Genomic DNA, 14,193 nt, shown 5'->3' with positions numbered 1-14,193 from the left:
CCTTTCGTTTCTTTGTCTTCTCTTCATTAGTTGTTTTTGCCCTTTCTTAAATATGTTTTCCAACATATTTACACACCAAGCCACTGGCTTGGCTGATGGGCTTGGTGCCACCAGTTTAGCTGATGGGCTCAGCTGTGTTCCATATGGTTATGTTGGAGCCAGCTGGCACTGGCTTTATTCAGCATGGTGCAGTGCTTGTGTGTTTTTTTTGTTTGTTTTTTTTTTTTAGAGACCATCCCTGCAGCTCCCTACAGCCAACAACCTGCCTCTTACACCCAATATAAACATTCAGTTAGGTGGGGTTAGGGATAAATTCTATTTTCTGCTTCATTTATTTCATAGAGTTGGCTCAGATACAGCTTAGGTATGTGAAAGGTGCATTATGATGTTATTTACCTCACTGAAGGAAGGGGAGTAACTTTTACCTCAGCTTGTCTTTGTCATCTGGATAAAATAGCATCTAATTTTCTTGCCATATTTAAAGCATACATTTAGCACTACAACTTTTGATCAATTTTTATTGCTAACTTAATAACAACATCACAGTTATTTTTATATTTTTTCAGGGAAAAATATTTGAAGTTACTTCACATGAGGCAAAGTGAAATCTGGAGGGGATATTTGTGCTTCTCCGGAGTGTAAAGACTTACAGAATAATCATGCGGAAGACACTGATGCTGACAAAGGTAGAGGGTTTCCCTGTGCAATGCTCTATTAATCTGTGAATCAGCTTCTGAAATACTGTTCGTATGGTAGTAACTCCTTGTGCTCAGTTTAGTGGAAGGTTTTCAGCATTAGGAGAACACTCAGGCATCACAGTAGCCACCTGTAGTAGTGGCAGTGGTGACAGCAGCATTTGCTGTATGCTGAGAGGAGTGTGAGACTTGTGAGGTGTCTGAGGGGGTCTTCTGAGTCCTGATGCCTTGTGTTGGTCTCGTGACAGAGATTTCAGGGCCCTGGGGAGAAAACAAAAAGACTCGAGCCCAGATGATGTTTTCCTCAATCCTTTCCATAATGAGGAGAGACAATGACATAGATGAGCTATTCTGTAGGCAACTGGGGAAAATCCTGGCATTGGTTGCCCTCTTCATTATGGGAGGCTTCAAATTCCCAGACATAAACTGGGATTATCATACTGCTGTGGTTGGGAAATTCCCAAAGCATGTTGAAGATGACTTCATGTCACAAGTACAGGAGTGAGCCAACAAGGGAAGGAGACCTCCTGGATCTGTTGTTAAAGAACAGCCTTGTGAGAGAGGTAACAGCAAGTGTCTCAGCTACAGTGACCATGAATAAGCTGAGTTCACGACTTTTGGTGTAAGGAGAGAAAAAAGGTCAGCAGAATTGCCACCCTGGCCTTTAAGACAGATTTTAAGCTTCTTGGGGAGCTAGTTAGCAGCATCCCCTGGGATCTGCTCTAGTGTGTTTAGGGGTCCATAAGAGCCAGTTTATTCTCAAGAGCCACCTGTTAAAAGCCCAAGAGCAGGCAACCCTGCTGTGCTGCAAGGTAGGCAAGCAGGGTGGAAGACGAGCCTGATTGAATGGGAACTCTGCCTGAAACTAGGGCTGAACAAGAGTATATATGACCTCTGGAAGCAAGGCCTTGCTTCATGGGGAGAATACAGAGCTGTAGTCTGCATCTGCCTGGAGAAAAGCCAAAGCCTGACTTGCATTGACGCTGAACGCTGTGGTGTCAGACAATAAAAAAGGCTTTTTCAAGTACGCCAACAGCAAGATGTCAAATGAAAACATTGGGCTGATCAGGGGAGAAGGAAAAGACAGAGGCATTTAATGACTCTTGTTTTTGTATTTAACAGTAATGACAGATCTTGGGCTACCAGGACTTCAGAACTGTAGGACTGCAGGGGAGCAGTGATTTCCTCTGTGTGGTTACTGAAATTGTAAGGGATCACTTGTATCAACTCAACATTCGTAAGTCCGTGGGACCTGATGGAGTTCACCAGCAAGTGCTGAAGGAATTATATTAGATGTTATAGCTGGACCCCTCTCAGCAATTTACTGAAGATCATGGTAGTCTGGGGAGGTCCCTGCTGACCAGAATCTAGTCAATGTTATATCTGCCCACAAACAAGGCATGAGAGGAGACCCAGGAAACTACAGGCCTGTTAGTCTAACCTCAGTCCCTGGAAAAGTTGTAGAGAAGATTGTCCTGGAAGATGTTGAAAGGTATTTAAAGAGCAAAGCTATTATCAGGCATAGTCAACGCAGGCTCATGAAGGGTAACTCCTGCCTTAGTAATTTGTTCTCCTTCTATTATAAGATAGATGAAGAGAAGGCAGTGTGTGTAATATTTCTGGATTTCAGTAGGGGTGTTAATACCATCCTTCATAGCATCTTTCTGGATAAATTATTCAGCTGTGAGATAAACAGGTTCACACTATGCTGGGTGATGAACTGGCTTGATGGTGGACCTCAGAGGGTTGTAGTGAATGGGCCTGCATGCAGTTGTCACTATCAGTGTTCCTCAGGGCTCAGTTTTAGGGCTGGTTATGTTCAATGTTTTTTATCAGTGGTCTGAATGCATGAATGAAGTGCATCCTCAGGAATTTTGCTGGTGATACTGAACTGGGAGGTGCTGTTCACTCCCTTGGGGGGAGGAGAGGACTCACAGAAAGATCTAGATAGATTGGAGCATTGTACAATCATTAGCAGGGTGAAATTCAGTGAAGGAAAATACCCGATTCTGCGTTTGGGACAGAATAATGCTGGACATATGGATATACTGGGAGGTGAGTGGCTGGAGAGCAGCTCAGCAGAAAGGCATCTGGGGGTGCTGGTCAGCAGAAGGCTTAACATGAGCCAGCAGTGTGCCCTGGCAGCCAAGAGGGCAAACCACACTTAAGGATTCATGAAACGTAGTCAGATGGCCAAAATAGGTGATACACTGTATGTAGTGTTGGTGCAGTTGCACCTTGAATACTGTGTGCTGTTACGGTCTCCAAAATATAAAAGGGATGTTAAGGTCCTTGGATGCCTCCAGAGGGCAACAGAGCTGGTAAGAGGAAGGCATGTCCTGCCAAGAGAGGCTGAGAAGCACTTGGGTTGTCCAGCCTGGAGAAGAGAATCCTTCAAGGTGATGCCACTACTGTCTGTATCTACGTTCTGCTCTTCTGTTTTAGTTTTGGAAAAAGGGTGTGCTTTTTTTTGTTGTTGTTTTACTTTTAACTGGGAGATGAATTGTAGTAATGTAGGATAAGTGAGTAGTGGTATTTTTTTCCTGTCTTGAAGTACTAAAGAGTTAATAAGTCCCAGAGTTTATGGTATCATATGATATGGATAAAACAATTTGCAGTTCTAGCAGAAATAATAAAAAATGACTGAGGGCATACATATTGTGCTTCAGGGCATTAGCCAAAGATGGACATGCAGACAAGATGTATCTTAGTTTACCAGTACATTATGTAACTCTGGGATTTCTTTGCCCTATAGTAAAAAATAAATAAATTCTATTGCTGGTTATGCCTACAGAGCATAGGTCTTGTAGCCAGACCTGTAACAGGTGAGTTCCAAGCATCTGTTCTATTCCATACCTCTGCATTATTATGGTGCTAAATTTGTTAAGGTTTTTAGTCTAGGTTTGATATCTTTGAAGATAAACTCAGAATGTGCACGTTTTTAATAATAAAAGCTTGGCCTGTTGCCAGTGCCACTTTTGAAATTGTCCCAAGGAAGGAACTGAAATTGTTAATCACTTGAAAGTAAAGACAGCTCTATAGTTAGCACCCGTTCAGGAAAGTACTGTTTTACATCACCTATAAATACTTAATTACCCAAGAAAGTAGGATGGGACTGTTACAGTACAAGTGACTTCCTGCCTTTGGTTGCAGAAAGGAGTCTCAGTTGGAAGCCTGTTGTATTTTAACAACTCAAAATATGTTGTCTGGAGAAGCTTATTTCTAGGTTGCAATAAGCAAATTTGAGTTTTCAAAAGGCACCTCACAACATCCTGTAAGAGTCAAAATGCTATTTTTGTTTGAAATGGTCATTTGCTACTTGCAGCACTCTTGCTCAAGATGCTTACATTTATTTTCCTTTTTTATAGCTGCATAATTTTGCTCTAATTTCTTTTACTTGCTACTTTTTTCTTGTTCGTGGCAACTAATTTGATTAGATTTTAATGATGCATAGATTTTAGCACTGTGATTTGATGTGTTAACAAGCTGGAGTCTATTTCAGCTTAAAAGAAAAGACTATGAAAAGCCTATTCTATTCAGACTGACTTTGATGTCTAAAGTTACTTGATAGCATCTTCTAATATTCACAAATGAGCAACAGGGCAGATGAGATTACAATTGGAAACTCATTAAAGTAAATTGATGCCTCTTTTGGTCCTGGTCTTTGCTGTTAGCTGTCTTCAGCTTCAGAAGCAAGAGCAGTGCCTAGGGGAAAAGTGCAAGGCTTCTAATATTTTTTTTTAACTTTTATTTTTTTTAGCTGGGACAAGCAATCAAATTAATTCTTCTAGAATGGATGAAAAAAATGATCACCCAGCAGCTAAACCTGAAGATGAACTAAGTGTAAGTAGGTTGGCTTAAGCATTCTTGATTTCATACACTTCTTCACACTATTAGATCTGCTATGATCTAATTATCAAGTATTAACTTTGACATTCTGGTTGGATTTGTTATACCTTTATATTTTACAGCTCAATCTGAAAATGTCAATGCTTGTTAGTGTATCATCAGATTTCTAATAACATGTATTTTCAGGCTGAAATAATGGGATTGCTAGAGTGACAATATGAAAGGCTAATGTTGGTGTCATGGCAGCATGTTTTTCCAAAAAGAAATCGATTTCTAGGCAAGAAAATCAACAGTAGAGTAGGTGAAGTGCTTGTTTATCCCTGAAAAGATACAGAAGATGATTACTGCATGACTGTTAACCCATGACAACAAAGTGATTAAATAATTCAGTATATAGTGATAGTCAAACCGGAATTTTAGCTGGAAACCACTTCTAGAATATAGGAAATAAAAAAAAAATAAATAAATAAAAAATTAAGAACTGTGATTTTTATTCAGTGAAGGGAACAGCATAACTATGCTATTTTCCTTAATACAAAGTGTTTATTTTATGCTATTTAACTTACGGAAATACTTATAATGTGGAGCACAACATTCAGTATTGCTCTGAATCCCATGTAACAGAAGTCTGCCTTGCAAGCTTTGATACATGAAGTGCATTTTTAAAAAAAGATTACAGTTGGAGTAGATGAAATAAAGACATAAACTGTTCCCAGCATACATTTATATTCCAATGGTGTCAATCCTGAGCAGTCTTTATTGATCCTTGACAGAGATCTATGTACCTAATTTTTAAGAATAAATCTGTCTGGTTAGCTCTACAGACATCAATGAGAATGACATAGAATAACTTAAATATGTTATTCTTGTGTGAGTCTTGATAAAAGCAGCAAGTGTCCCCACTGATCCATAAAGCAGCCCTAAGTTCAGGTGTCAGAGCTGAGAGCTCATCAAGCTATCTCAAGTTGTCCTAATGAACACCTGAGACTATAGAGGAACTTAACAGGACAGATCATAGCTTTAAACAAACAGGCAGTTTGGTTTTGATCTTTACACAGAATTGTACTTGAGGTTAAAAAACAAATACATTTGGAAGACAGGCAAACTTACTCCTTTTTGAGAGCACTTACGGAAAAATAAGTGCTGGTAGTTACTTTGTCTAGTTACCTAGACAGAAGGTATGAGTCAGGAATCTTTCAGTTGTGTATTTTCCCATTTAGCTTGAGGAAATTGTGAAGCATTCTACCGGGTCTTATTACTCTAATATTCAATTTATTCATTGTTCAACTCACCTTTGTACACTCTAAACACTGAAATGAAAGGTTGCTGTTATTTTTGACTATAGGCCTTGCAGGAGGATCTTTGTAATGATGGAGCTTATGTTCTTTCTCTCTGTGAGGATGTACAGAGCTCTCTTACCAACAGCATTACTAAGGCATAATATTACGGAATCATAGAAAAAGTTAGGCTCGTGGAAGCTTCTGAAGGGGATCTACTGAATGCTTCTGTTCCAAACAGAGCTAACATGAGGTCAGGCCAGATCTTTTGGGGCCTTGTCCCACTGAGTTTTTTTGTATATGTAGGGATGCAGATTCCCTGACCTCGCTGGTATAGCCCAGGTGCCTGGCCCTCATGGTGAAGTACTTTTATTTTCCATGTGTCCAGAAGGAATTTCCCTTGCTGCCACACGTGACTGTTGTGGCTCTGTTCAGTGTGTATCACAGAGAAAATAGTGGTTTTGTGTTTTCTGTAAGCCACAGTAAGCAGGGAAATCTATGACTAGCTTTACTTGCATTGATTTTTGCCTTCTCATCTACAGCTAAATATCCCTAGAGCACTCAGCTTCTCACTGTGCAATACATGCCTTAGCCCCTCACTTCTCAGTGGTTGTTCCCTGGAATCGCTCCAGTTTATCAATGTATCTGTTGTACTGATGGGCTCAAAAGCAGACATAATACTTCACAAGTGGCTCTAATACCGCTGGGAAGAAGGAAACAACTTATTTCAGTTGATTTCATGGCAATGCTTTGGCAAATGGCTAGTATTTATGCCTGGCATTTCCTTGGTGTTAAGCTCCAAAGGCATGTGTTTATTTTTTATAGTCGCTGAATGAATGTAGCATCCCACATTGGTAATTTGGAGCGCAGTTCTTAGCTAGGTGCTTCCTGACTTTGATAATGTTCTCCTTCCTCCAGTGAAAAATAGGGATGAAGAATGAGTTTTGTGCTCATATCTTTCATTCTACAGTAGGCCACAGGTTCTTGCTATGTACCTTCTGAGAGGCTTTGAAGACAAGATGCTGTCAAACAGCCTGAGAACTTGTTGCAGTCACTCTCCTCAATGTCTACACCTTGTAGCTCTGTAGATGCTAAGGAGGACTACTCAGCTCAAAGAACAGCCAGGTCTGCCCTAGATGAGGCATGTGCTGTCATATGTGCATCTGTTCTCGTGTGGTTGTGAGCTCTTCCATGTGTTTGAGCACTGAAATGGAGGGATGATGGGGCAGGAGTCTGTCCCTCAGTAGAGTGAGTTCACCTGCACCTTGAACAAATGATGCACTGGCTATCACCAGGCTGTGTCAAAGACTTCTGGTTTGTGTTCGTGGGAGATCACGTAGCTCTGAGTAGGTCCCAGCCACAGGTGAGATCCATCTTGAAAATGTCATGGAAATTAATTAAGCTGGCCAGAGAAGGAAGTGGTTTTATTTCTGGAACAGCAGTCATGTTTTGACCATGGGCTGGGAGGACATATGAATAGTGTGCGTACACGTGTTTCCTAGTTACTTAGCATGTAAAGGACAAGTTAGTGTATATGGAAAGGATTGATTACTTGAATACCGTAATACCACCTTCCTCCAGCTTCACACAAATGGAGGACTGACTGACTGGACGTATGTCTGCCTGTACGCAAAACTTGCATCAAAACAGCAAATGTTTGGGTAGTGAGAAGGCTTGCTAGGTCACGTTAGCAAGCCACCAGTGAAAAGCTGCTGTTCTGCAGTACTTGTGTGTGTATATACATCTCAGCTGCAGCCAGTGCAAGGTATTTCAAGGCTACCTGTCCTGTAGACAAAATAGGGCTAATTTATGTTAATGAAAGATGCCCAAGGATATATGTATTTGTTCAGACGGTTAATGTTAGATGGCTGTTGCATGGTGAGCTGTTATCCTAGGGTATGCTGTGTTTCTACTTCTGTGTGCCATTGGGTTGGACTGCTTTGTATCTGCAAGTGTCTGGACCTTACTTCTCTGCAGTTTTAAACTGCTACTGCATTAACAATAGTTTTGTATGTGAGTAACAGAAAAATGTGTGTGGGATTCTGTTCTAGCTGTTGGTCGGTCAGCTGCTGCTTGCAATGTTCCACATGAGTTTGTTGTCTTCCACCTTGTTTTAGGTAGCCAACATTTCAGTCCAAGTGGTATCTGCAGAAGACAAGTTGGCAAAGAGGATTCTGGCAAGGAAAAAACATGGCAAATTGAAGAAAAAAGAGAAGTTGCTGTGGAATTTTCAAAACAAAATAATTATTTTTACCCTCATTCTATTTATTTTAGGAGTTGTAACCTGGACTTTACTTTGGCTCTTCATTGGTGAGTTGCTGAAAGCTCACACTGATTTCAAATATCACTATTCCCAGTAGCACTTTTATTTTATATACCAGTTGCTTGTAGGATCTCACTTGTTCTGAAGGCTCCTTCTAAGATAAGCATAAAACCTGGAATACCTTTGTTACACTTCACAGGGTTCAATGAACAAGGAATTATAGCAGTAGGCACAACTGCTGTTTTAGGAAGCATGATTTCCAGCCCCCACACACCCCTCCCAACCCAAGACTTAGGCAAAGCTTTTGTGTATGTGCACTAGTTAATTGTGTAGACAATTCCCCTAACTTGATTCCACAAAGATTCTGACCTCCACTGCATTTCTTGGCCTGCTAGAGGCTGGGTAAGATATCTGTGCCTTAGGCAGAATATATTTTAAAAGGCTAAAAAGGCGGTAAAATATGGAAGGTAAATACTTTATCTGTAATTGTTTTTTTTTGTTTGTTTGTTTGTTCTGTTTTGTTTTAAAGAAGTGCTGCCTAAGATTCCTTAGGGATATTCTTGAACTTGGATGCTGACGTGACTTCTGCTACAGTTGGTTTGTACTATGGTATCTTAGGTTGTGTGTAGGAAGCAGGTGCTCGATGGACCTTCATATTGTGGTACTCATCTAGAAAAAAATGTCTTTGAATATATAAGGTTGATTTGGTAGTCTTCTCCACTTTAAGGTTGAATAGATTAATTTGGTTTAAAATTTGATCAGAAAAAGTTTCGTTGTTACTTGAAAATAATTGGGGTCTGTCTTTTGTTTCTTGCAGTTCAGGCAGAAAACAAAGATGTGTTGTACTTTGTTGGGCTATTTCGTGTTGCCAACATAGAATTTCTCCCAGAATATAGGCAGAAGGAATCGAAAGAATTTCTCTCTGTGGCGCAGAACGTGCAGCATGTGGTAAGATGAGTGGGCTGCTTGGTTAACAAAAAGTAGCAAAAAGACCAGAGCTGTGATCAATAATTGCGAATCTCAGGTGCCATCAAGTCTGCTGTGGCATTCTGCAGTTCTTATTTTCCTCCTTATGCCCTTTCAGAAGACGGTGCAGATGTGGCTAGCTGAAGGCAGGAAGGAACTGGGTGCTTTTAGCTTGTTAACCACACACTAAATTTTGGAAAGGTCTGTTCGACATTCACATTGACTAAAATTTTACACATTATTCCCCACAAACCAGTCTATGAATAGAGCTCTACAAAAAACCTTCAAAATTGCCACTTCTGAGACATTGATGAAATCTTTTGCATTCAAAGTGGTATCTGCTGCCAGTCTTCTGCCTTAGAGCATCTATAATTACACTACAGCTCTCATATGCTTTTACACTTAGTTTTCTTCTGATGCCAGTTATTCCAAAGAACATTATTCCTCCCAAACACCTTGCACCAGTCACAGCAGAAACAGCACTCAGTCGTAGGCAGTTACAGCTGCTCTACAGCAGGCAGAGGTGGCTGTATCAATGCAACCAGAGATTCTTGAACAATTACCAAGTTTTGGTCATCTTATAGCATGAACTCATGCTCCTGCTTGCAAGCTCTTTGATCAGAGGGAAGATTTCTTGATGACCCGTATTGCTTTCAGGCCAGTGCAGGTATTGTCCCTCCCAATTTACCAGGGAGCAGCTTCAACCTGCTGTGGGCCATTTGTCTTGTTCTTGTCCCAGAGCATCCTGCCATCTTCACACACCACAGAGAGAGGTGACAGACAAGAACATGTGAACTGCCAGTGCCACCATCTTCTACTTGGACATAACTTGGAAATGATTTTTTTTCTCTAAACTCAACCAATACTCACCAATAGATGCACATTATTAGCAGTGCAAAATCTAAGTTACATGACTATTGGCTAAAAAGGCTAGCAGGAATGTTGGGAATCTGAGTTTGTAAGGTTTTTGTCTTTTTTTTTTGTTCTAATTGAAACCCTTTTGTTTATTACTTCTGTGTCAGAGGTCTCTAGAACAATAGCTGAAGAACCTTTCCAGTTAGACTCATTTCCCCCTTTGACAGTAAAAGCAATATATAGATGGAATCCCTCATAGATTAATCTGGAGACAGATTGAGCTCTGCTCATTTTACTTAGGCCCTTAAACTGATTGTTCCAACTTTGTGTCAAATGATGACGATTATGGACTAACATCCATATGACTTTGACAGCCTTGGCTTCAAAAGAATCCTAGTTACAGTCCCGTGGGCATTAATTAGGCAGCAGGAAGAGAGGCTGAACAGCTTGAGGTATGTGCCACCTGGTGGTGCTAGTGGTGTGCCTCCTACAACAAGGATAAGGAAGGTTACCGTCTAAGGTTATCTAAAGAACTGGTGAAAGCGGGAAGTATGCTTTCTCAAAGGCTGTCCTGCATCAAGAAAGGGGCAGTTTTCCACTCTTCACATATTTTACACTGTATTGGAAAGAAATATATTAATGCTAAGCTGCTAGCTGGGGAAAAAAATAGACACAAATGGAATGAAAAGGCAGGAAGTTGCCCATAAACAATGGAGGGGGAAAAAAATAAAATACCTAAAACATAACTAATAACTGCAAACAAACAGCTCCCCCAAAACAAGCCAAACAAAAAAAAAAACAACCCACACCCCTTAAAGCAATCCTGAACTGTCTCCTTAAAAAAGAGTGTACAAAAACACCCTCCAAAACCAAAGGCACCATCAAAAAAAAAAAAAACACACCCCAAAACAAAGAAAAGCCTCACAAGAAAACAAAACAAAAAAAAGAAAAAAATCACCAAAACAATGGAATAATAATAAAAAATAGAAAAAATAAAAAACAAAGTGAAGATATCACAAAAGAAACACCTCATAAAAAACAACAGTAAAATAACCAGAAAACAAGAAAGCAAAATGACAAAAAAAGAAAAAGAAGACAAAAAGAACAAAAAATTCCCCCCAAAAACAGAAGCAATAAAAGCAACTGCCTTAAAAGCAAAAAAAAAAAAAAAAAAAAAAAAAAAAAAATCATAAAACCAACAGAAAAAAAATCCAACTACAAAAAAGTAAAAAAATAATAACAAAAAGAAAAAGTAAAAACAAAAACAGAAAAAGGGGGAGAAGAACCAAGGAGAAAATATCCAAAGAACACAGAAGAAAGAAAAAAGTCAAAACACCCCTCAAAAGAAAACAAAATGAAAACAAATCCCAAACTATAGTGACAAAAAAAAAAAATACCCATAAAACAATACAAAATGACAAACTGTAAAAAAAAAAAAAAAAAAAAGACAAAAAGCAGGCAAAATCCCCTGTTCTCCAAAACCAAGAGAAGGCAACAACCAGAAAAAGTAAAAAGAAAATATTTAATCTTAAAAACTTTTAAAACTCCCTCAGAAAACCAGGACAACCCCCTAAAAATCTCCACCCTATAAAAAGAAAATAACTAAATACTAAATCAAAGAAAGCAAAAAAGCAACAACAACAAAAAAATCCTAACGATACTCCAACTTAAAATATAATAAAAACACAGAAAATGGAAAAAAAAGGCAAAATACAAAACCCTGTAAAAATAGAACAAGAAAAAATGATCAATTCCCCAAGCTAACAAAGAATAATAAAAATACATTAATAAAACTACAAAAAAAAAAAAAACTAAAACAGAAAAAAAAAAGACAAAAGAACCCCTCATAGCTTCCCCAAGAAATAAGAAAATCCTAAAACAAACAAAAAAGAATCCCTCCTAAAGAGGAAAAAAACAAAACAACAACAATAAAACAAATAGAAAAATACTGTCAATTAATGAAAGAAGCAAAGGAAAGACAATATAAGAAAGAAACGGAGAAAAGAAAAACAAAGAGAAGCAGTAATGGGGAGGGAAAAAAAAAAAAGAGGATAAAAAACAACTCACCAATAAATAAAAAAGCATCCCCCTAAAGTAACACCCTCAAAAAGTTAAAAAAACAACAAAAACATACACACACAAAAACTACAGAAATACACATAAAACAGAAATAAAAACAAAACCAAAACAAGAACAAAATTAGCAACAGAAGTAAAAAATTTAAAAAAATAAAAAAAAGGCACAGCAAGCTCAACCCCATGTGACCACTTGGATTTGGCCCTCTCTGGGGGCTGTAGCTCTCCCTTGTCGCTGTGAGAGGAGGGGTCAGTGTTTTGCATTTCCAGAGGCCCCTTCCAGCCCCAGCCATACCATGGCATTGCTGAAGAGCTTGGACGCACCCTTACCTGAACCTTAGTGGCAGTCACAGCATGGCACGTCAGAGGCTTGTTTTCTTTTCCTGATGACTGGCTCAGAAGGTTTGGCACTGGGAGAGGGTGGGCCCCTGCCTTTGAGATTTTCCTGGAAGAAGAACGTGTACCCTTTCCAAAACTCATTTATTTTGGACCAGCATTCATTGTACGTGTCAGCTGGCCCCGTGCAGAAGGTTTGGTGTTTGCTGGGGGTGCTGGAGCTGGTACATGGCAGAGCTGGCCCAACCGTGTTTGCTACTTTGTCCAGCATGTCTGCTGTGCATCAGGACAGGTAGGTTCATGGCTTCCTCCTGGTGCAAGAGAGCATGTTCCTGGGACATCCCAGGCACAGGATATCTCAAGGTATGCCTGTTTTTCAACAATGCTTAATCTTCACCGGCTTTATACTTTCTCTTTCAGATGAACTTGGTTTACAGAACCTCCTCTTTCTCCAAGTTTTATAAGCAGGCCACTGTTTCAGAAGTCAGGTAAAAAACTGGTTAACGTGTCTGTGTTTTTGCTGGATAGCATAACGAGCCCACAGGAGAAGCCTTTTTTTTTTTTTTTTTTTTTGTGGTCTTCAGAAAACTTTCAGTGTAATGGTAATCCATGTTTTTTTTTTAATTATTATTATTATTTCAGTAACAACAATAACGGAGGGCTTCTTATCCACTTCTGGATTGTATTTGTGGTACCGCAGCCAAAAGGCCAAGTGCTGTGTGAGGACTGCGTGGCTGCCATTTTAAAAGACTCCATTCAGACAAGCATCCTTAACCGCACCTCAGTGGGAAGTCTTCAGGGTCTCGCAGTTGACATGGACTCCATTGTGCTAAGTGGTTAGTAAAAGCATGTGTCCCTGCTGTTGAAGAAACGCTTATTAACAACAAGTATTTATCTCAGAGTAGCAGATTTTAGAAATATACTGAAGTCTTTATCTTGTGCCTCTTATGGTGGGGCTGGTGGGAAAAAAAGAAAAGAACAGACTGGAGGTCATATTAAGGTACAAAATGGTTTTGTCACTGCTGCAAAGCTTATGTTCTAACTCAGGAGCTAAGCCTGACAACTCGTAGCCAGCTCAGACTTGGGTTAGGCTGCAACCTAAAACGTATTAAAAGATGAAGTGTTTTGTTCTATACAAGGATCAAACTTTAGCATCACCATGGAAAATGGGATTGTTGTTACATTTCTGTTAGATTAAAAAAAATACAAACATAAAGCTGCTTATTAATTAATCAATTTCTATATCCTGTGCTGTTTTTGTCTGTGGAGGAAATTAGCAAGACAGGTTCAAGTTACAAAGTAGCGTAGGATTTTCAGCTCTACAAATAAAGGATGGAACAAGCTTCATTTGAACAGCTCTGCCCAGCTGAAAGCTGAAAAAGAGTTTGTGGCCAAGGGTGGGGAAGTAACTCCCTGGGTTTTTCTGCCTCAGGCCTTCAATTGAATTGGACTGCTCAATTGACCAGCAATCCCCTCATCCCTCGGGCACTGAGAATGCCTGGGGACGTGATGGCTGCTTCCAAGGATGGTAGCAGAATTTGTGGAGATGGTGCGGGATTGAGCAGTCTCCCACATCGAGAGCTGTTTTATTCTGTGTGCTTAGTGATAAGATTAAGGAAGCATGATTGAATCAAACACTGATTTCTGGATGTTCTGCATATTAGAAGACTCACAAAACCTTTTTTTCCATGCAGCAGGTCTTCGGTCAGATTATTGGTCAACAACAGGAACAGGTAATTCACCACTTGGCAGTTTTGTGGCAGAACAGTGGTTGGAGATCAAAGCTCCTCATTCACGTCTTCAGATGCAAAGATATTGCTTAGTGTTAATTTAAAAGGGTTAAATTCAGTCTTGGTATTTATGTCCTGACTTTGCTG

At 39.6% G+C, this 14,193-nt stretch overlaps 1 protein-coding gene across 15 annotated transcripts in view; it reads left to right on the top strand.

Moving 5' to 3' along the window:
• Nucleotides 1-14,193, top strand: part of TMPRSS7 (transmembrane serine protease 7) — a 44,522-nt gene that overhangs the window by 9,702 nt on the left and 20,627 nt on the right. For 8 of the 15 annotated variants that reach the window (XR_011099786.1, XR_011099787.1, XM_068693069.1 and 5 more), the window contains exons 2-7: nucleotides 4,456-4,538; nucleotides 7,939-8,131; nucleotides 8,902-9,032; nucleotides 12,737-12,804; nucleotides 12,959-13,152; nucleotides 14,011-14,049. Coding sequence is in view for 13 of the 15 variants with exons in the window: in XM_068693069.1 (XP_068549170.1) it covers nucleotides 4,488-4,538; nucleotides 7,939-8,131; nucleotides 8,902-9,032; nucleotides 12,737-12,804; nucleotides 12,959-13,152; nucleotides 14,011-14,049 (676 nt within the window). In the remaining 2 variants the exon portion in view is untranslated. The remainder of the gene's footprint in view (nucleotides 1-4,455; nucleotides 4,539-7,938; nucleotides 8,132-8,901; nucleotides 9,033-12,736; nucleotides 12,805-12,958; nucleotides 13,153-14,010; nucleotides 14,050-14,193) is intronic. The other 7 variants (XM_068693094.1, XM_068693095.1, XM_068693103.1 and 4 more) reach the window with 4 other exon arrangements.

This window comes from Anas acuta, chromosome 1 (genome assembly GCF_963932015.1).
Source record: "Anas acuta chromosome 1, bAnaAcu1.1, whole genome shotgun sequence".
Taxonomy (NCBI): Eukaryota; Metazoa; Chordata; class Aves; order Anseriformes; family Anatidae; genus Anas; species Anas acuta.
The sequence above is the reverse complement of the archived record's forward strand: the minus strand, read 5'-3'. Positions and strand labels throughout refer to the sequence as shown.